This window comes from Panthera uncia (genome assembly GCF_023721935.1).
Source record: "Panthera uncia isolate 11264 chromosome A3 unlocalized genomic scaffold, Puncia_PCG_1.0 HiC_scaffold_11, whole genome shotgun sequence".
Lineage (NCBI taxonomy): Eukaryota > Metazoa > Chordata > Mammalia > Carnivora > Felidae > Panthera > Panthera uncia.
In genome coordinates this window covers 21,077,974-21,098,918 of record NW_026057578.1, presented here as the reverse complement: position 1 = coordinate 21,098,918, position 20,945 = coordinate 21,077,974, and the positions used below count along the sequence as shown (strand labels likewise).

The window sequence follows — 20,945 nt, the reverse complement described above, 5'->3', positions numbered from 1 at the left end:
TGACTCGTGGACATTCCAAAAATGCTCCAGGATCCAGCTGAGGAATTCCACCTTCCTCCACAAACCCGAGCCTGACCTGAACCAGTGACATCTGCCCGGGTCCTAAGAGCTCTCTGTGAATTTGGTCAGTCACCATTGTGTCCCTTTTCTAGGTGAGGAAACAGGCTTGGAGACACCAGCTGTCTTGCCCAAGCCCACCCAGGACCCCTCCAGGGGCCGGAGGCAGAGCTGGGATTCCAAACAGGCAGCCCAACCCCAGGGGAGTCCCTGGGCCTCGCCCACCCCCCACCCACCTGCAGCTCCCGGCAGAGGCCCCAGGGCCTGCGCACAAACGTAAGCCAGAACCCGTTTTCCCCGGTTCTGTCACAGGCCAGGCCTGGGAGAAGGCTGCAGGGACCCAGACTCAGCCCTCGCCTTGGGGAGAGAGGGGTCCAGTGCAAGATCCACAGCTAAGCCCTCCGGAGATCACAGCCCAGGGGTGGGAGGTGTCTGCAAGGTGAGCTTGGGGGACCCAGGACATGGCTGGTGATGTGTCTCCAGAAAACCCGAGGGCCCCTCAGAAGAAGGGGTCTGGGATTGCACAAGAAAAGGGAACGCATAGGTCTCAGGAGCTGGCAGTCACGGGTGGTGTGGCCGTGGAGAAGGGGGAGCAGGGACAGCCCAGCTGGGAGCCCGGGCCACACGGCCTCCAGATCGCTGGTGTGGAGGACAGCGCTGGGGCTCCCGGAGGCCCTTCTCTGGGCCTGGGGCCTGGTCCCGGAGTCAGAGAAGCTGGGAACCAGGACCTGCCTCTTAGATTTCCTGAGCCTAAGAAATGACAGCTGCACAGTAATTGTAGTGAGAATAATACAGCAGGAGATAAATAATTACTGTTATTACTGTTATGCATCTGAAATCATTTCACACACTTCGCACATGTTAACTCTTTCAATCCTCGCAGTGGCCCCAGGATAAAGGCACTGTTGTTACGTCCCGTGTGGCAGAGCTGAGGCTCAGAGAAGGTCGTGATTGTCTGGGGACACAGCGGGTAGAGCGGAGCGGGGATCTGAATTCAGGCCATGGATCCAGCGTCTGTGTTTTTAACTGGTTCAGGCTACTCATCCACTCCCATACGGACCATCATCAACCCAGAACAACCTTCAGCATTTTCTGGGCTCGAATTTTTAAGATTTCTTAAAGATTCATTTTACTTCTTGGGTTTACGTTGCTTTGTCTTTCCTCGTCTGCATTTTACAAAGTGCCTTCTCTTTCTTGACATTGATATTGCTGTTACTGTCAAGCTATTAATAGCTAATATTTACTGAGAGCTGCCCTAGGCCGAATTCTCTGCTGAGCAGCTTTATATCAACCCCCGTAGGAGATAGGTCCTTTTACCCGCATTTTACAGATGAGGACACTGAGGTTCAGAAAGAAGTCATTTGCTCAAGGTCACAGAGCAGGTGACTATTACTGGGGATATTTAAGTCGGGTGTGCTCCAAAGCTCGCATCGTCAACCCTGAGCCCAGGCTGCCTCCTAAATGACATCCCTTGGTCCCAATGACCACCTGAGGGCTAGTTGTTGGACAAAGGACCGGAGAGGGGCAGCCGCTGACTCCAGGCCACACGGCACATTGGTGGTGTTGGAGGCAGAAGCAGGACCAGAACTGGGGGCTGCTGATTCCCACTGGAGAGCTCTCCCTGCCCCCCTCCGGCGCCGGTTCCAGGCCCTCCCTGCATCCAGCGTGCAGCTCACCCGTGCAGGCCACAGCCGCGAAGACCCAGCACTGGCCGTACTTGACACGCTGGCAGCCGGAGCTCTTCCAGCGCCGCAGAATGTCCACACTGCCGATCCAGAACATGGGGCTGATGCCATCCCCGTAGTTGTTGTCCCAGCGCCCCAGCAGCACGCCCTGGTCATCGTTGCAGTTGACCTACAACCAGCGGGGGCATCGGAGGGACTGAGCCCGGGAAGCAGGTGCTGTGAGTTCAGTGCGTGGGGAAAGGCAGGGAAGGGAGTTTAGGATGAGGGAACAGCCCATGCAAAGATACCAAGGTATGACAGGCCGGTATGTGGGAGACGGTTGGGGCCGGAGCCCCAGGTGGGAGACAGAGAAGGGGAAGGGAGGAGGTGGAGAGGGGTCGAGGTTACGAAGGTGACCCTGGAGATGTGAACTTGTCCATGGGGTGGCAGGAGGGTGATAAGAGGTGATCTGAGTTTTACGAAGACCCCCTCTGGCCCCTGCCCCGATTGTGTCATTCCTCTCAAACTCCGTTGCCTTGGGAATATCATCCAGCTTCCTGACCGGGGTCCATGAGGTCTGCGTGGTCTAACCCCTGCCCACGTCGGGCACCCCGCACCCCCTTGCTCACTCTACTCCGGCAGCACCAGCCTCTTTTTTTTGCTCCTCGAACCTGCCAAAGTTTTTCCCTCCTCAGGACCTTGGCACAAACTGCCCCCTGCCTGGGATGCTCGTCTCCGAGTTCCTATATCAGCTGAAGGATCACCACTTAGGGAGGCCTCCACAGCTCCTCCCCGAAGTTGGACTCCGCAGTTAGACCCCCTCACACCCTCTGGCTTCCTTCAGTACGTGCGTTATCGTCTAGGATTGTGCCCTCGTTCACTTGACATTTCTGTTAATGTCTCTGTTAATGACATTTCTGTCTCCTCCCACCCACCCACTAGAACATAAGCTCCATGAACTTAGAGACCATACGTGGCTTATACCTGGCTGTTTCCCCAGTGCCTAGGACACAGGTGGCACTTGGTAACTATTTGTTGAATGAGTGAATGAATGAATGAGTGAGTTAGGGACCACACGACATTACCCTTATTGGTGTAAATCCTGCCTTTCCAAATACACGCACTCTTAGCTGAGAGTTCCCCTACCGAGCCCAGTGTGGAGCGCAGCCTCCATATCACAGGAAGGGAGGAGTCCGCTGGGGCCCATCGTGGGCCTCGACCCCGGGGCGGGCCAGCCACTCACTCACCATGCCGCTCACCACCCGGCCCACGTAGACGGGACTGCTGCGGCGGGAGCAGTCGCGGCCGGCATCCCTCAGGAACTTGGGGTTCTTGTCCAGGAGCAGCAAGCAAATGTCCAGGATCCCGTCTTCAAACTGTGTTGTAGGAAACAAGAGGAGGATGAGGGAAATGAGAAGTCACCTCCTCCGGGAAGCCTGCCTTGAAGCTCTGCAGCTCTACGTCCTCTCTGGTCCACCTCTCGCACTAGGGAGGTCCAGGCTGGGTCTGCCACATCTCTGTGATGCCAGCTTTGTCTGGCCCGGGACGGGGTGGGGTGGGACAGTGACAAAGTGTGAGAAAGAGGAAGGGGATGTGCCTGCATTCAGAGCCTGGCTAGGGGGGTCCTGGGAATTTGGAGGAGAAACTACAGTGTCCCTGGAGCGTCCCTCTCCTCAGAGTCACCTCAGGCCCTGCCACCGCCCCTTTCCCATCTCTGCTCTGCCAAATATCCCACTTCCCCTAAGGCCTGACTCACCCTGCAGAGCTGATGAGATTCCTCTCCTGCCCCCACCCCACCCCCACACACTGCTCTGATTGGAACTGAGGTCAATTATATATATAAATCTAGTCTTATGACTCCCGTTTCCACTGCACCCAGGATAAAATTTAGACTTTCCCTGTGAGCTGCAAGGCCCTTCACAATCCGGGCCACACCCCATCTCTGACCTCTTATCACCACTCTCACCCACACTCATTGCCCCAGGGCCTTTGCACTTACTATTTCCTTTGCTTGGAATGTTCTTCCTGCTACTCTCTGTATGGCTCACACCTTCTCATCCTCATTGTCATTATTAAAAGTAGGATCTTCCCTCCTTGTCTCATTACACCACACCACCTAGTCTGACAAGTCCAAAGGCAACCTGGCCCCTCCTCCCCATCTCTGTGGTCTTGTCCCAAAGCAGACTTTATCTCAGGCCTCCCTCCATGCTGCAGAACAGCTTCCCCATGGCTCTGAGCCCTTTTGTGGCTCCCTAGTGCCATCAGCCTGACATTCACAACCCGGACACTGCTGACTTTTCTCTCTTCATCTCTTGGGGCTCCTTCGCACATACAGTGCTCCCCAAGGCTACAAAATTCTTCTTAAGCATGACTCTTCTGAGCTTTTGCTCAGGCACTTCCCCTTGCTTAGTAGACCGCATTTCCGCCTCCTCCAAAGTCCAGCTCAGACCTTGCCCTATTTCAGGAATCTCCCTGATCCCCACGGGCAATTTATTCACTTCCTTTCTCTAGGTCTTATCATCCCGGATTGTGATGGCTTCCCGAAGATTCACAAGGGCTGTGTCCAGTGGCTCAACACAAGCCTGGACCCAAAACAGGAACTCGGGGGATGAAAGGAAGGACTTGGCTTTGTTCTGTTTGTCAGGGTAAAATACAGAGCCCTGGGAAAGAAAAGCCAATTTACTTCTTGATGTATGTTATATATCCCGGTCATACCACCATTTCATGTACATCCCACAGCAGGCTACAGGTTCCTGGGCAGATATGCTTACAACCATTATCCCCAATATTCAGATGGGGAAACTGAGGTCAGAGCTCCAGAGCACACAGAGAAGACTTCTTTGTGGCCCCAGGGCAGGATTCTGGAGGCCCAAATATGGAAACCCCACCCCAGGGGCTGTTGGAAAAAGCCTCAAGGTGAATCCCATGTCAGAAGGCCAACAGCCCCTAACACACCAGGAGGTTGAAGGGCCAGGAGTGGGAGGACTCTTGCTTCATGAGTTTTCTCAGCAATGTCTCAAGAACTTTCATGGGAGGCTGGATGGCAGAGGAAGTAAGATGACTAGTTTGAACCCCCAGCCTGGGATGACCTGCTGGAAGGTGAGGAACCACATGGAACAGGGATGAGCCATCTAGCTGAGGTCAGCCAAGCCCAGCCTAGACAGCTAGGCTCTGGTTGACCCATGAATTTGTAAGAAATAATAAATGGTTGTTGTTAAGTTGTAAACGTGTTGTTAAGTGTGTACATTTCAGGCTTGTTTGTTATTCAGCAGCAGCTGACTGATACAACCAGTGGTTCGCAAAGTATGACCACCGGTCAGCAGCATCAGCATCATCTGCGATCTAGTTGGAAATGCGAATTCTCAGCCCGCACCCAGCCCTACTGAATCAGAAACTAAGGGTGGGGACTCAGTGATCTGTGCTTTAACACACTTTTCTGGTGATTTCTAATGTACACTCAAGTTTGAAAACCACTGATCGAGACGATGGTTTAAAGCCTCCTCTCGGGACTTACTTAGCACATAGTGAGCATTTTTATTACTTAGTTATATGGCCTTGAATGTTCCCTTTCTCCCTCCTGGAGCACCGACCGGCCCTACAATTCCCAAAGGCTCTCCTGATTCTTTCCCCACCTTGAATCTGGGGCTGCCATTCCCACGGTGGGTAGGGCAACCCTTTGCCGTATGATCTCGGGCTTGGCCTGGGCCCTCTCTGAGCCTCCAGCCATTTCGGGGCCCTTGAATCCCTGACAGCCTGCAGTCACAACCCCGAGACCAGCTCCCACCTCTGAAGCTTTCAGTGTCTCAGACCCAGGGCCCAGCACACGGTGGAAAAGGCAGCATGTGGCCCTACCTGCCCAAAGTTCCAGGGTATGTTGTTGATGAACTTGGCCGAGCCCTGGTAGATGAAGCCATGCTGGGTGAGGATGTACTCCTGCCGCTCCTCATCCGAGTCCAGGTACACAGAATCCTCTGGGGATGGGAAAGAAGGGGCCTCAGCTCTGGGTCTGGCAGGGCACAGGGTCACCACAGATAGGGCAGCCAGGCGCTGAAAGCTAGGGCCGGGCCAGAGCCTCGGAGGCCCTTCTATCTTTTAATCATCAGTGAAGGATTCAATCACTTAATCAATTCTGGATGGAATGATTTAATTAATTAATTAATCGTTCATGAATAATCCTGTATCAATGAAATAAGGTGTTAGCAGCAGCTGCCATTTATGCAACCCTTGCCGGGGCCTGCGAAAAGCATATGACACACATGTTAACGTTTCATCTCCACAAGAGCTCTATGAGAAGGGGACCTTGAGAGCCCCATTTTACAGGTGGAAAAACTGATGCCAACACAAGAGAGAGAGGAACACTGGACCAGGAGTCAGGCACCTCCTAGCCGATCCTCACTTGCTGGGCGACCCTGGGGAGACCACTTCTCCTTTTTCGTCCGCTTTAGTCCATAGGAAGTCTGCTCCCTGACAGTAACATGGAATGCAGATCTGGGAGGTGTTTTGCAAGCTAAAGCCTTCAGCCGGTGTGAGCAGGAGCGTAATTCAAGGCAGAGAGAAAGCCCACTAGGGTCACCGAGGCTCAGGGGAGTCGGGATCCTGTCCGCCTTGAGGGGGTCCGGGAGGGCCATCTGGAACAGGTGACCTCTGAATGCCGCCTTGATAAAGGACTAAGATTTAGATACTTGGAGCCTGGCGGGATGACATTCTAAGCAGAGGACCAGAGACAGCAAAGGTGCAGCTGCCAGGAAATGCCTGGAACTCAGTGGCCTGTGGCTGATGACCGCAGAGAAGAGGGCTGCGGCAGTCGGGGCCAGAGGGCAGGAGCCGTAAAGGTCAAGTTGGCCTTTACCTTCGCCACTTCACAGGTGAAGAAGCTGAGGTTGGGGAGAGGAAATCCAGGGCCACGTCATGACTTTGGTGGGCCCTGGGCATCTTTGCTTCTGTGGGCCCCTTCTTCCATAAAAAAAAAATTTTTAAATATACTTTATGACTGCATTGGTACAATGACAAATATATTAATATCACATGTCAAAACACATCCTCTGACCTAAACATTCACTTTTTCCTCATGATTTTAAAAGAAATTAAAATATTTTTGGGGTGCCTGGGTGGCTCAGTCGGTTAAGCATCCGACTTCGGCTCGGGTCACGATCTCGCGGTCCGAGAGTTCCAGCCCCGCATGGGGCTCTGGGCTGATGGCTCAGAGCCTGGAGCCCGCTTCCGATTCTGTGTCTCCCTCTCTCTCTGCCCCTCCCCCGTTCATGCTGTCTCTCCCTGTCTCAAAAATAAATAAACGTTAAAAAAAATATATTTGTATGGGTCCCTAAAAATATGGTGGCCCTGGCCCAGAATGCAGGGGCTCAGGCCCCTTGGGTCCCCGGGTGCTGTCTGGCCCACCCGCAAACCCCCTCTTATTGCACGGAGGAAAGCAAATGTGAAAGTGGCCGAGTATTTTTTGCCTTGTATATCCTGCACTGTTGGCTCCCGGGACTGCAATAAAAATAGCCTTACAGTAAATGAACTAGGCAGTGGTAAGTCAGCAGATAGGTTGGGAGAACGAAAGAGAAAGAAAAACCCAGGGTGTTTCGTCACTGTGGGGCGAGTGTCAGTACATGTCAGCTCGGCCCCACCCTGGCTCAGCAGGCAGGGACCGTGCCCTCCTCGCAGCTCTGCTGGTCAAGGTGGGGATGAGAACCCCACCCCCGCCCCCCACCTCCCCAACTTTCCTCCCACCCCCCTCGGGGATAGGAGGCTCGGGTTCCAGAGGCAGGCCCCAGAGGGACAGCAATTTTCCTATCCCACCCACACCCACACCTCCACTGAGCCCAACTTCCTGCCTCAGCATCACCAGCTCCAACTGTCCCCTCCGGGCTCCCGCCCTGGGATGTGGGTCACTTTAGTCACTGAGCTGCTTGGCTGACAGCCACCCCAATCCGCGGGGCGGGGATGGGGCAGGGCTGGAGGAAAGGCCAAAGGAAGGGGACATCCCCAGAACTCCGCTCCCTGTTCCCTGAACTTTGAGACCCTGTGGTGTCGACAAGTGGGGGACACTGGCGTCTTCCTGCTCCACGGGCAGGGCTGGCGACTAGCCGTAAGCTTTGCAGATTGGTGAGATCAAAACACATCTCCAGTGCGGTCCAGAGAAGCCACTTCTGTCCCAAGATACCATTTCATGTGGCCCCAGGGCATGTGAGCAAGGATGAGTGATCTTCCCTGTGAGGACCTCCCGGGGACGACCTCATGTCCCTGGGTGGAGGGCCAGATCAATAAACTGTCCTCACTGGCAAGATGTGGAACATTCTGAGCTCTTAAGAAGAAAAAGCAGATGGATGCACACTGATGGGGAAAAATCCTCAGGATGTATGGTAGAGGGGAAAAGTGGAATAAGTTGTAGGTTGATGTATACTGTGGGATCCTTTTATGTTTAAGAGAAACCCATTAACGCAGCGATGTCTCCAGGCACATGCACTCGAATCTAAGGAGAGGAGCCCCCCAAGACAGCTAATAATGGTGCTCCCCAAGGAGGAGAGTCAACACGGGGGCCGTTTCCCTGTAATGCTTAAAGCTTATATGAAGAGGATGTTCTCATGTCTTACTGTTATACCTAAAAATAAAAGCCGGAGTCCCTGCGTGGCTCAGTAGGTTGAGCGCCTGACTTTTGATTTCAGTTCACGTCATGATCTCACGGTTCATGGGTTTGAGCCCCGCGTCGGGGTCCGCGCTCACAGCGCGGAGCCTGCTCGGAATTCTCCGTCTCCCTGTCTCTCTGCCCCTCCTCTGCTCGCCCTCTCTCTCTCCAAGTAAATAAGCTTAAAAAAAAAAAAAATTAAAGCCAAGATATGTACAAGAGAAAATAAAAAACCTTTCCCCTCAAATGTGTTATAAAATGTCCCAAAATGGTGAAGAAAAAAATAAAAGCAGTGGTCCAGTAAGAAACTGGTCGTCTGATGCTGGAGAGGCTGGAAAGTGTGGCTGGACCCCAGCGTTGAGGAGGGACTCCCCATTCCCAGGCCTGCCCACAAGGCATCTCTCTCTGCCGTGCTATGCAGGAGCAAGAAAGAAATGGATCTGATTGCCCTGTCGGTCAGATGGGGAAACTGAGGCCCGGGAAGGGATGTGGCAGCCCCTGCCTCCCCCTTCCTCCTCGAGCCAGCCTCCTTTCTTCTGAGCTGTCCCCTGCAACTTGCTAGTTTTGCCCAGCATTGCCCACTTACTTACTTAGAGGACCCTTCAAAAGCCACTTGACCTCTCTGAGCCTGCTTCCTGTCTGGGAATCGAGGACAATAACAATCTCCCCCGTGGGATTATTGAGAGGAAGAATTGAGGGGCACGTAGTTAACCAAACTGCTCCTGCCCGCCTCTCCTGGTTACCCTACCCCTCCACCTCCCTCAGGTTCCCCTCCCCAGGCCGGTCTGGGGAGATTTCAAACAGAGCCCCACGAAACACAACCAGAAGTGGAGCCATGGCCCTGGGCCTCCCCTGGGCACCGCATTCCCGAATGGGGCTCTGAACCGGAGACGCGTCTGTGCCCCGGCACAGTGCGGTGGGAACACATGAGCTCCGGCACAGGGTGAGATCCCTTGGTAGCTGTGTGGCCTTGGGCAAGTCATTTTGTGTCCGAGTGCCTGTCTCTTCCTCCATAAGTAGGGATAATAATAAGAGTACTCACATCGCAAGGTTTTGGCGAGGCCGGAGCTCGGCGCGGCGCTGAGGGGGTTTTGCTCAACCTGCTTTGATGTCTCTTCTGCCCCACTGCCCCCACCCTCAGTGGCCCCCGTGGGTGGGCCCGGCCCTGCCCGTCTCCGTACCCTGCTGACGGATCGTATGGCTCACCTGCGCACCAGGGGTTGAAGAGCAGGATGAAGTGGCCCAGCACGAAGCTGGAGCCCTGGTAGCCGGTGGAGGCCTCCAGGCTGAGGCGGTACAGGCCGATGGGGGCGTTAGGCGGGGTGCTGAGCTGCAGCGAGAGGGCACTGTCCCGCTGGTCCACCACCTTGGCCGTCCAGGCACCTTCCTCCACGGCATCGGACAGCGGGAAACGGGCCCGGGTGCCGGCCTCCTTGCTGGGAGCTGGACCTGACAGAGGAGAGGCAGTGGCCGTGAGCCGGACGTGGGCAGGGAGGGACGGCGGCAGACCCGGCGGGGGCCGGCACACGCCGGGGGTCCCACGGGCCTGGGTCGGAGGCCGAGGTGCGCTGCCGGCCGTTGAGGGAACTTTGGCGAGAGGTTTCACCTCCCTGAGCCTGGGTTTCCTCGTCTGTAAAGCGAGGGTCAGACCCCGACCTCGCAGGGCGCTTTTGCGAGAGCATGTGACAGGTCTCGCGCCCACAGCAGGTTCCCAACCGGACAGATGTCTCCCGGGGGAGGGGACCGCTCAACCTGGGGCAGGGCCTCCGTCGCGCTGCCTGGGCTGGCGTGACTTTGCACGCCCTTTCTCTGGGCTCGGTTTGTCCATCTGTAGCACCAATGGATGCTCCATTTCCTCCTAAATCCTTTACCTGCAAGGGTCCAGCTCTTCCTTTCAGAAGAAGAAGCCCAGACTTTGAGTAGGATAAGACCTTGGTCCTCTGATGCCCCACAGGAACCCGTCTGGGAGGTCCCTTGCTGGTAGGTGCTGGCCCATCCAGCCTCTAGGTGTCTGTCTCCCCAGGGCCCCCTCCGGCTTTTGGCCTCTGTATCTTCAAAGGCAGCTCCAAGGAGGTAGTTATAACCACCGCCCCCCACCGCCTGCTTTCCCTGAGACCTCTTGTACAGATGGGAAAACTGAGGCTCAGAGAGGAGGGGGTCTCCCGAGGATATCGTAGGGGTCTGGGGCAACGTCAGCGTCTGAGCCCAGATCTCTAGGCTCTGGGCTGTCCTCCAGGGCGCCTCTCATTCCCATGGTCTCTTGTGAGGGGTCTGGAAGCTTCAGCGAGATAGGGAGCCTGCTTTTCCTGGTACGGGGAGGGCCCTGCCTGGGCAGGCAGGTTTGAGTCATGGGAGGGCGAGGAGGGGCTGGTCATCTTTTCTGGACTTGGGTGGCCGAGAGGAGAAACAGAACCTTCTCTGCCTGGTTGGGCGGCTGCCTGGGAAAGTTTATTTTTATCCTTTCATCTCCCTCCCTGTAGCTCTGCCCACCTGCTGCTAACAATATGGGGGCTTGTTCACTGAGGGGCTCCCTCCCAGCACCCTGCCTCCTCCTACCCACCCAACAGCCCCGGCCACACCCGAGCCCAAATATAACCGTGAGCTAACAGGCATGACACAGGCCTCCGAGGCCCTGACTGGGTGCCAGGAGTCAGCTATAAGCCTGAGAAGTCAGGCAGCACAGGGCCCCAAGAGCCAGCCTGGGTCTGGTCCCCCTTCTCAGGTTCTGAGTGCTCCGTGAGCTGGGCTAAGTCACCAGGCCTCTCCGATCTGCAATTTTCTCATCCAGGAAGAAAACAGGCTTGGACCACATGCGTGAGGAGGGTCGATCCTGTGTCTGAAACTGGCTCTGTGACCTCGGACAAGCTACTTAGCTTCTTTGGGCCTCAGTGTCCTCATCTGTAAAATGGGGTCAATTACAGTATACCTACCTCCTCGTAAGGTCATTATAAAGCCTAAAGCAGTTGAGGTACATCGCATGGTGCCTGGCACACAGTAAGTGCTCAATAAATGATAGCTCTGGTTTATTATTGTCACTATCACTTCCTGGCCCGGTTTAGAGGACCGGCAAAGGACTTCTCAGGAAGCATTCAAAACAGTGACTAGTGCAGTAATTGTGCAGTAAATGTGGGCATTCCTCAGCGTCGTCAAAAGGGACTATTAAAAGTCAGAATCCCCAGGCCAAACAACAGATTTTGAGGACTGGGGTGGAATGTAGAAATTGTCTTGTTCAACTGAATCACTTTACAGATATGGAAAGTGAGGCTGCGAGGGACAAAGGCGGGGAGACCTGTTTGCCTGGGACAGCCCCAGTTTATACCTGCGGCCCCAGCATAATTCTTAATGGTGTCCTTTCATTCTCAGAAATGTCCCTGTTTGGACATCCAGTGATCTGGCCACCATGGGAATAGCCTGGGCCAGGTCCCATAGCCACTGTCTCTATTGACATACTACCCTCAAGGACAGGTCAGGAAACATTTCCCTTTCTCCCGTCCTGGGGCAGCTGTGCACACACAAACACACACACACACACACACACACACACACACACACACTGCTTTCTTCCAAGGGTCCCCGGATGGGGGATCGGGGAGAGAACAGGTTGTTCCCCCCCTCCCCGGCCCCCGCACCACCACTGCTCACATAAGCTGGCTTCAAAAAGTCATCAGCTTTGGTTTCACATCTTTGTGGGGCCAGAGATGCTTCGGGGAATCCCTGTGGGCCTAAATGACCTGGAGACCTGAGGAGTCCTGGGGACTATCCCAGACCATGACTGGGTGGAGTAGGGGGGTGGATGAGGGGAACCTTCCAGAGGAAAGCCCTCTATTAACCTCATAAAGGTTCTTTTCACTCCCTCAGGCTGGCCTCACTCCCACCCCACTCACCCTCCAAAGCTCGGTCCCCTCTTGGAAGGAAACAGCTTTATTCCCATAATAAAGTGTTTGTCTATTGCGGTCTGTGTCCCGTAACAGAGCCTGTCAGGTCTCCAACTGTCTGGGTGAAATACACAGCATCCGGGTATGTGTAGGATCAGGCCACATACTCCATTCACTGAGTGACCTTCGCCAGCTCTCTCCTCTCTCTGGGCCTCAGTTTCCCTTAGGAGGCAGGACAGGCTGATCACAAGCTAGAATGTTGCAGCACAAGAGCAAGGTGCTCAGGCCAGGCCTGGGGCTGGGTGCTGATCCAAACCAGGCCTTGAGATGAAAGGCCTGGCTTCCTGGTATTGTCCCTCAGGCTTCCTCAGCCCATGGGAGGGTCTTGGTGGCCCAGACAGGGAAGCTGTGTGCATCCAGAGATAGAGTGCCCTCCGTGTCTGCTCGAGGGCTGTGGAGGTGACCAGCACAGACCGGCTATGGTTTGAGATAAATTGGTAGAGACTGGAGAACAGAGATTAGCTGCTGGGATGGGAAGGTCAGCTGTACCCACCCCCTCCCCCAACCCTGAACTTGAGGCCTAATTACCTGGCACCAGGCCACCTAGATAAATGGAGAAGAAGAAAGAAAGGAGATGCCTTGAAAGAAGAGAAAGAAGGTGGGAAGTCAGTGGTAGCCTCCTCTGGCAGTTTCTCTACTGTTCCATTTCACAGAAGAACAAACTGAGGCCCAGCAGGCCCTTATGGTGATTAGGTAAATATGTCTGCTGTCAGCTCACCAGTGAAAAGCCTCAATTCTGGGGGCAGGTTTGAACCCTGCTTTGTCCTTAACTTACTGTGGGACTTGGGCAGGTAACTTGACCCTTCTGAGCCTCAGTATTTTCATCTGTAAAATGGGGTCTCAGTATGTTTCCCAGATGGGCAGATCGAGAACGAGCATGCATACAGTAGGATGCTGTGATTCTCATCATCCCAAGCCTGACCCTGACCCTGACTCTTCTCAGGGTATCCTACCCAGCACATAACTGTCATATACTACAACCTTCCACTTTACAGAGAGGGAAACTGAGTTAGAAAGATCAGAGGCTCCCGGATGCTCCTCAGTTCAGTTAGAAAGGGCCCCAAGGGTACTGGTTTTGCGGGGGGGGGGGCTGCCCCTGGGTAGTAGGTGTATCTGTGCCAGAAGCAGAGGGGAAGGAAGGAAAGGCACGGGGGGAGATATCCGTGGCCGGTCTGCAACACCATGATAAGCCTTATCAAACGGCCACCCAGGTAAATATGGGCCGCAGCCTGTTTGCTGCTCTCTCTGCCCTCGGTGGTCTCAGAAAGAACTGGCCTTTCTCACCCTTGGGCAGAGTCCCAGCCAGGTGGCCCCTAGCTGATCTCAAGGGAGTGGTTCCCACCAGGAGCCAAATCCAGAGATTTGGCATTCGAGGCCACTTTCCCAGGAATGGCAAGCAAAGAAGATTGGGTACTGGGCATGTGGGGATGACGTGGCTGGGGCCTCAATGTCCTTTCACCCGTCACTGGGCCCCCCAGAGCAAAAGCAGCAACGGCTACTAACGTCTACAAGGCACCCCGCCATGTCTGGCCCTTCTCACCTAACACCTTCTACCAGGAGTGCTTTTCACAAGATAAAACTCAAGCCCAGAGAGGCTAAGCAACTTGTCCAAGGTCACACAGCGGGTAGGCAGTCCAGTCCACACCAGAGCCCAGGTCTGCCACCCCCTGAGCCTGAGGCAGCCCTCTTGAGGCCTGGAGAAGGAACTATGGGAACACAAAATTGTCCCCTCAGGGAGATGGCAGCTGGGTTCTCTCCACTACCCAGAGCCAACGTGAGCCCGATCCCAGAGGACTTCAAGTTATGTGGACTGGGGGAAGTAGCTGTTGATAAGAGTTGGAAAGCTGTTTTGATTTGGGCAGGATCTTGATGACCTTTGTGGTAGGAAGCTGTTATCCAGGGCGATAACAGGTTTTCTGGAACCGGGTGCCCAGCAAACTTGTTTACGAGGCTGGGTGGCCTGGGGCGTCCCCTTTCCACTTTCTGGGCCTCAGTTGCCTCATCTGTACAATGGGGCTAGTGACCGCTAGGACCTTCTCGCGGGGGGTGGGGAGCAAAGAGGAACGGGGCCACCTGCCTCATTGTCAGGGGGCCAGGAGATCACAGAACAGAGCAGGTCGGGGCGACGGGGTGGTACTCACCGGTCGTGACACTGAAGGTGAGGCTGTCCACACTGGCCTCATAGTTTCGGCCCTTGAAATGCAGTGTCAGCCGGAAGGCCTGGCCCCGCCGCACCACCAGCTTCTCCCGGCACAGGTCGGCTGTGTGGTGGTCACGGCCATTGGCCTCCAGCTCCAGGTCACATCTCTCCAGAACCAGTTCTGCGGAGACAGCAGGAGGGGCGTGAGCCTGAGCCGGGGTGGCCTCCCTCAGCCAGTTGTGCCCTCGGGGCTCCGTGGATGTGGGGATCCCCGGGAGCCAGGCCTCTCTGGATAATGGTTACCCGCCCTGCCCCCTCCCAAGCCCCCACCCACCCCTGTCACCCTGGGGTCAGCCGGGGCCGAATCTCCCCGACGACTCTTCTCTTCCTCATAGTCACAACGCCGTGCTCACTGTCATAGTCACAATGTCGTGCTCACTGTGGCGTGGTGGGAGAAGTCCTGGCCGCCTTCCAGCATCGTGACCTCAGGCAAGTCCACTTTCTGGACTCCCGTTCCTCACCTGTCACGGGACTGCTGTGAACCACTTAGTACGGTGCCTGGCACATAACAAATGCTCACTCAACAGGAGCTATTCGGTCACGGTCACGATTAAAGGGTTCTTTTGTTAAAAGTGAGGTGGGGCAGTATTGGGCGGAGGTTCGATTTTGCCTTTTAGGTTCGGCTTTCAATTTACAGGGCATACGGAGGACTGAGGAACATGTTAAACACAGAACCAGGATGCGATCGGACAAAATTCACACTCTGGGAGACAAGAGGCAGAGGAGCTGGTTGTCTCAACAAATAAACCGCAAGGTGGGGCGTCTGGGTGACTCAGGCCATTAAGCGTCCGACTCTGCATTTCAGCTCAGGTCACCGTCTCCCGGTTCCTGAGACCGAGCCCTGCGTCTGGCTCCACACTGAGAGCACAGAGCCTGCCTGGGACTCTCTCTCTCCCTCTCCCTCTCTCTCTGTCCCTCCCTCGCTTGCAGGCACGTTCTGTTTCTCTCTCTCAAAATAAATAAATAAACTTAAAAAAAAACTGCAAGAAAAAAAAGAAAAAAATTAGTTGAAGGGAGAAACTATAGATTAAGAGAAACTGAAGACACATTTCGACCCATTGTGTTATGCGGGCCTCATCTGGATCCTGGTCTTTTAAAAAGTATTCTAAAACGTTTATTATACTCATGAGACGATCACAGATTTGAATGCCCGTGGAATCGTGGCGATAGTAAGGACTTTTGGTTAATTTATTCATGTCTTAAAGAGAGAGAGCCCTTATGTTTTACTGAAATATCGGCAGGTGAAATGGTGATGTCTGAGATTTGCTTCCAAATAACAGGGGCAGGGGTGGGGAGGTGAGGGGTACCGGGAGGCAGGAGCGGCCACAGGAGGCTGGGTGATGAGAACACAGGCATGTATTATATTCTTCTCTTTACTTTGATGAGTCTTCAATATTCTCCATGATAAAAAAGATTTGAAAATGACAGAGGGTTTGGAGACTTCCGGACCTACGCTTTTCAGTTCTGCAGTGCTGCTGTGTGATCCTGGACGGGTCTCTCTCCCTCTCTGTGCCTCCTCTGAAGTCTCAAAAGGCTGCTGAGAGGACGAGCAGAGGAAGTGGGGCCTAGCCCAGGGCAGAAGTTTGTTATGTGAAAGCTCTATTTGTAGTTTCAAAGGGAGCTAAAGGCCAAGGCAGGGGTAGAGGTCATGGGTGGGGATGGGGAGTCCGAGGGAAGCACACACCTCAGAAATCTTGGCAAGCTCAAGGTTAAGATTAAGAAGACCGCAGCGTAGGGAGAGTGGGCAAAGTGGACTCTCAGAGCCGTGGGGCCCTTGGAGAGTACGCGGTCCAGCTGAGACCCAGGGGCAGGGATCTGCCCAAAGTCACCCAGCAAGTGGGTCCTTCCACTGGGCCATCGACTCGGGTGCCCTGCTTCTGCCATGGAAGATCCCCAAGTGCCCGGTGACTGCTGAGAGAGGGCTTTGACACGGCTTTTCTCCCCCAAAACCTCACAACAACGACTCCACCTATGCAGATACTATCACCACTGGGAGGAGATATTCCGAGGCAAGCTGCGGCATTGGGATTTGAACCCGGGCTGTGGATTCTGGAGCCTGCACTGGAAGCCCCTCGCTCCACGGCTCAGGGTTTGCTCCCCATCTCCCCCACTCCTTCCTTCCCTTCCCTAACACTCCCGTGTTGTTCTGAGCCTGGGAAGAGACCCGAGGGAGCTGCCCCCTGGGGCTCAGAGCAGGAGAGACCTCCCCCACCGCCCGGGAGGGCTTCTGGCTGGCCTGCTAGGGTGAGGAAACACTGTTTTTGAAAACTTTTACTCCAGAGAGCTTAAGCAGGAAGAGACCACCATCGTCCCCCCTGGAAGACCATAGAGAGATTGTCAGTTCCTGGGCTGGGACAGGTGGGGTGCTTTCTTGGGCTATTATCTAAAGAAGAATTTCCAGAAGTCATGCCCAGCTCCCAAGGTGCAGAAGCACTGAGCTCCAGGATCACAGGATTTCTGCACTGAGTAAAGGACCCCAGGTCTCCCAGGCCAGCGGGACCCCTGTAGGAGACGGCCACTGTGGTAATGGGGCAGGTAGGTCATCCACAGCTGGCACCTCCAGGGTCCCCCAGCCCCACTGAGCCTCCCTCGGGGCCAGGGATGGGAAACTGCATCCGAGATGCCACCTAGAGGACCCATCACAGCCAGCCCTGAGCTGGTTTTTGATCTCATGTGTTGGGGAGCCAGATCCCAGCTAGGGACAAGGGTAGCCCGAGGTCACTCGGTAGGTCAGCTTCCCTCCTCCCGTCCCTGCTCCACATGCCCCATGTCCCTCTTCAGAGCCCCTCTCCCAGCGCCTCCTTCCCGGGCTGCAGTGTGGTGTGGAGGCCCTCTCCACATGGACTCGAGCCAAGAGTTAGCCGGGTCACGGGGTCCAGCCGCTTTAGTCCACGGACACCCTGCATTGCAGAAACCCCTCCCCTGGGACAGGAGTGCTGCCACCGCTGCGACTGTGTGTGTGTGTGTGTATGTGTGTGTGTGTGTGGAGTGGGGGAGCAGGTAGGAAATTAATCGGACCCCGACTCCACTCCCCTTGGCCCTCACGGATGTACCGAGGGCAACCCATCCATGTTTTATGGGAGGGGAAACTGAGAATCGACAAGTGGCCAAAGACTGGGGTTGCAGAACTTGGGGGCCGGAGGAGACCTTAGAGAACATGTGTGCTCTCAGCCCAGAGGGTGCTAGAACCTCTTCTCTGGCCCCAGGGCCAAGGAGTCAGCCAGGCATGACTTGCACACCTCTAGGTACGACATGCACGCCTCCTCCCCGCGGCTGGCAGGGACCAACCAAAGCTAAGTGTCCTGAGGCCAGGCCAGACCCTGCTGCACAGCTTCGTGCCGGCCGGCCCACAGCAGGGACCCAGCCCCGCTAACTGACCGAGGACAAGTGACAGTGGCCCGCTAGTCCAGTGCTCTACAGTTTACAACACGCCTGCATGTTCCACTGCTTTGTCTGATTCGGGGAGGCAGGGGTTAATGATTTTGCCCTGGGGATGGAAAGGCCCCAGCGGGGCCAGGCCTGAGGGGGAGCCAGGCCCTTCTCACACCCAGCCCAGCCTTCCTGTTGCTCTCCAGACTGGGGAGAGCGCCTGCCAGGTGTTGACCCCCAGCCGACCATGGCACAGGGGGGACCCCTGAGACAGGGAGGGGTGGCCAGGCGCGGGCCCGTGCGTGGCGGCAGCGCTGACCCTGATACTCACCCTCGGCCATGGTCAGGTGGTGGCGGTGGCTCCTCTGACGGGTGGCAGGACCCTCCAAGTGCGGGTGGCAGGACCCTCCAAGTGCGACCACTGAAGGCGAGCACTGCTGAAGCTGAGAGGGACAGAGAACTTATAGCCTGCTTTGGGCGGGCAGGGGGCGGGGCCGCGCCAGAAGGCGGGGCCACGGCGGGGCCACCTTTGCCCATTCTGGGCCCTGCTCTCCGCCAGTTAGGGTGCCCCGGGGGCAGGAGCCTGAGAGGAGAGGAGTGGCAGCTGGGCAAGGGCGCCCCCTGGGGGAGCGGACAGCACTCAAGGCTGCGACGGCAATGGACAGAGACACAGAATTAGATCAGGACACACAGAGGCACCTGGACACATCATCAGACTCTGGGTGATAGAGGCACCTGGGCACAGAAGTACACACACACACACGCACACACACACACACACACACACACATCATCAGGTGTGGACACAAGCAGAGCGGGGCACCCACAGACGCACAAAACTGCAGAAACTCTGAGATAGACCCCCACGCAGACGTGGGCTCGTGTGCAGGCATGCAGACATCCCACAAAGATAGGCACACCCACACCACTTCCTGTGGCAAAACTGATAATCTGCCTCTCCCCGTCCACCCCTCAGCCCATCTCATCATCTGTCCGTCCATCCAGCACCCCGTCCACTCCCCCACCCATCTCTCCCTCTCTTCCCCTCTGCTCCCTCCACTGAGTTTCCCTGCGGATCCACTGTGTGCCAGAAAGAAACAAAGCCAAACTTCCAAGGACTCAGCCTCTGACCCCTGGAACCCAGCACCTTGGCCGAACTCATCCTGGTCTCTCTGGTTCTCCAGGCTCCTATGCTTCTTACCCACTGGGAAGCCTGAGCAGGGAGGGTCCCCGGAGAGACTGGAGCCTGTGGGCCTCCCCCAATTTTTTTTTTTTCTGGAACAAGTTCCATACGTATTGATGGATCTGGGCTACCAAACTGGCCTTAGTTTCCATTCCTGTGTGACCTAGTGCAGGGAATACATCCACGTGGCTTTAGTGGCTGTTTGTCCCTGGGTCAAATGGGCCCTGTCGGGGGTCTTAGGGGAGCAAACTCGCGACACGGTGATGGGTCCTGCTGACCTGTAAAATATAACCCTGTGAGTGAACCTTGTAATTGCCCCCTTTTACAGATACGGTAACAAAAACTGTTTCCTGCAGCTGGCAAGAGCTCGGAGGAAGAAGCAGGGTGAGTGACAGCAACCAAGAAACCAGGTTTGGAGTTCCTGCTCCGACCCCAACCAGTTGTGTGACCACAGGCAGGTAGGTTGACTCTCCGGGCCTCAGTCTCCCCTCTGCAAAATGGTGGCAAGAATTCCTTTCTTGTAGGCCTGGAGTTTTGAGCACCTAATAGGTAACGAGCACTTAATAACTGGGGGTCCCTGAGTTTTGGAGCAAAATAGCCAAGGGTCCCAAAACACTTGGCCCTGAGGGACAGGGACCTCAAGGAGAAACAGGAGGGCTGGGGACTGTCAGGCTTGGTAGAAGGGGTACTGCAGGCTGTATGTTTCTACACATGTCAGCCCTGCCCCAGGCGAAAGGGTGCATTTTGCTTCTGTCCATTCTCTTCCACTTGGAAATAATACCTTCTCCTCTACTTGGTACTAATTTTCCTTTGTAACCCGTCTGGGCGCTCCCTCCAGGACAGGAACCCACTCGACTCTCTTTAGAATACCCATCGGGTTGTTCCTGGTAGGGGACCTGGCCCAGAGCCCCGGGCCTGTACGCAACCCAGACAGCTGCCTCCTGTTCCTTCCTCTGCCCTTTCCATAGAACCGCGGCCACCTTAGTGACACAGTGACTTGAGCAATCAAAGGTCGGGACCGGCTTCCAAGAAGTGACAAGCAGTGGCCAGAGCCCAGGCTGGGCTTAAAGACTTGATTCCAGGCCTGGGGACCAGGGGACCCTTGCCCCACTCTTTCCCATCTGTTCAGAGGGGCTGGGAAATCCTGCCTTGTCTTACTTTATTGGACAAGTAAAGATTCAAAGTCCATTTTACTAAAGGAAAGGCAGACCCAGAGAGGGTGGCAATGGGCTTTAAGGTCCTCAGAGAGCGTAGGCAGGGGTCCTTCACCTCCACGCGGGAGGAGTGCAGTGCAATGGTCAGAGGGGAGCATCTGGGCTCACTCTTGGCTGTGTGACCCTGGGCAAGTTACTAGACTTCTCTGAGCCTCAGTTTCCTCCTATATAAAACGGGTATACTAAGAATACCATTTTAATAGTTTTAATATGTGTGAGTAAAACAGGCTGCAGACAACGGAGAATATTGTCTACTGTCTAGAGGTGCTCAGAAGAAGTCTCTGCCTCCCAAATAAATCTTGTACCCGGGGTCACTGACTGATGAGGTTGAGTCACTCCCTAAACTCCACCGTTAGGGAGATCAGTCCTTCACCTCTCTAAGGTTCCAGGCCTCAAAAGTGAGGGTTTTTAAAGTTTTTTAAAGCTTATTTATTTATCTGAGAGAGAGAGAAAGAGAGAGAGAGAGAGAATATGAGTGGGGTAGGGGCAGAGAGAGAGAGGGAGAGAGAATTCCAAACTCCACACTGCCAGGGCAGAGCGTGAGATCATGACCTGAGCCGCGACCAAGAGTCAGATGCTGAACCGACTTGAGCCACCCAGGAACCCTGACAGAAGTGAATTCTTAGAACTTTTGAATAACCTCGTACCAGCCAGACGTGCCATTTAAATCTCACAATACGATGCTCGTCGTTTGT

The 20,945-nt window shown here is 55.1% G+C and overlaps 1 protein-coding gene across 1 annotated transcript in view; it reads right to left on the bottom strand.

The window, feature by feature from the left end:
* Nucleotides 1–18,310, bottom strand: part of TGM2 (transglutaminase 2) — a 32,264-nt gene extending 13,954 nt beyond the window's left edge. The window contains exons 1-6 of the mRNA XM_049650814.1: nt 18,185–18,310; nt 14,426–14,605; nt 9,556–9,798; nt 5,574–5,692; nt 2,969–3,097; nt 1,734–1,911 (exon numbers count right to left, since the gene is read on the bottom strand). Coding sequence (XP_049506771.1) covers nt 1,734–1,911; nt 2,969–3,097; nt 5,574–5,692; nt 9,556–9,798; nt 14,426–14,605; nt 18,185–18,194 — 859 coding nt within the window. The 5' untranslated portion in view covers nt 18,195–18,310. The remainder of the gene's footprint in view (nt 1–1,733; nt 1,912–2,968; nt 3,098–5,573; nt 5,693–9,555; nt 9,799–14,425; nt 14,606–18,184) is intronic.
* Between the last annotated feature and the right edge of the window lie 2,635 nt (nt 18,311–20,945).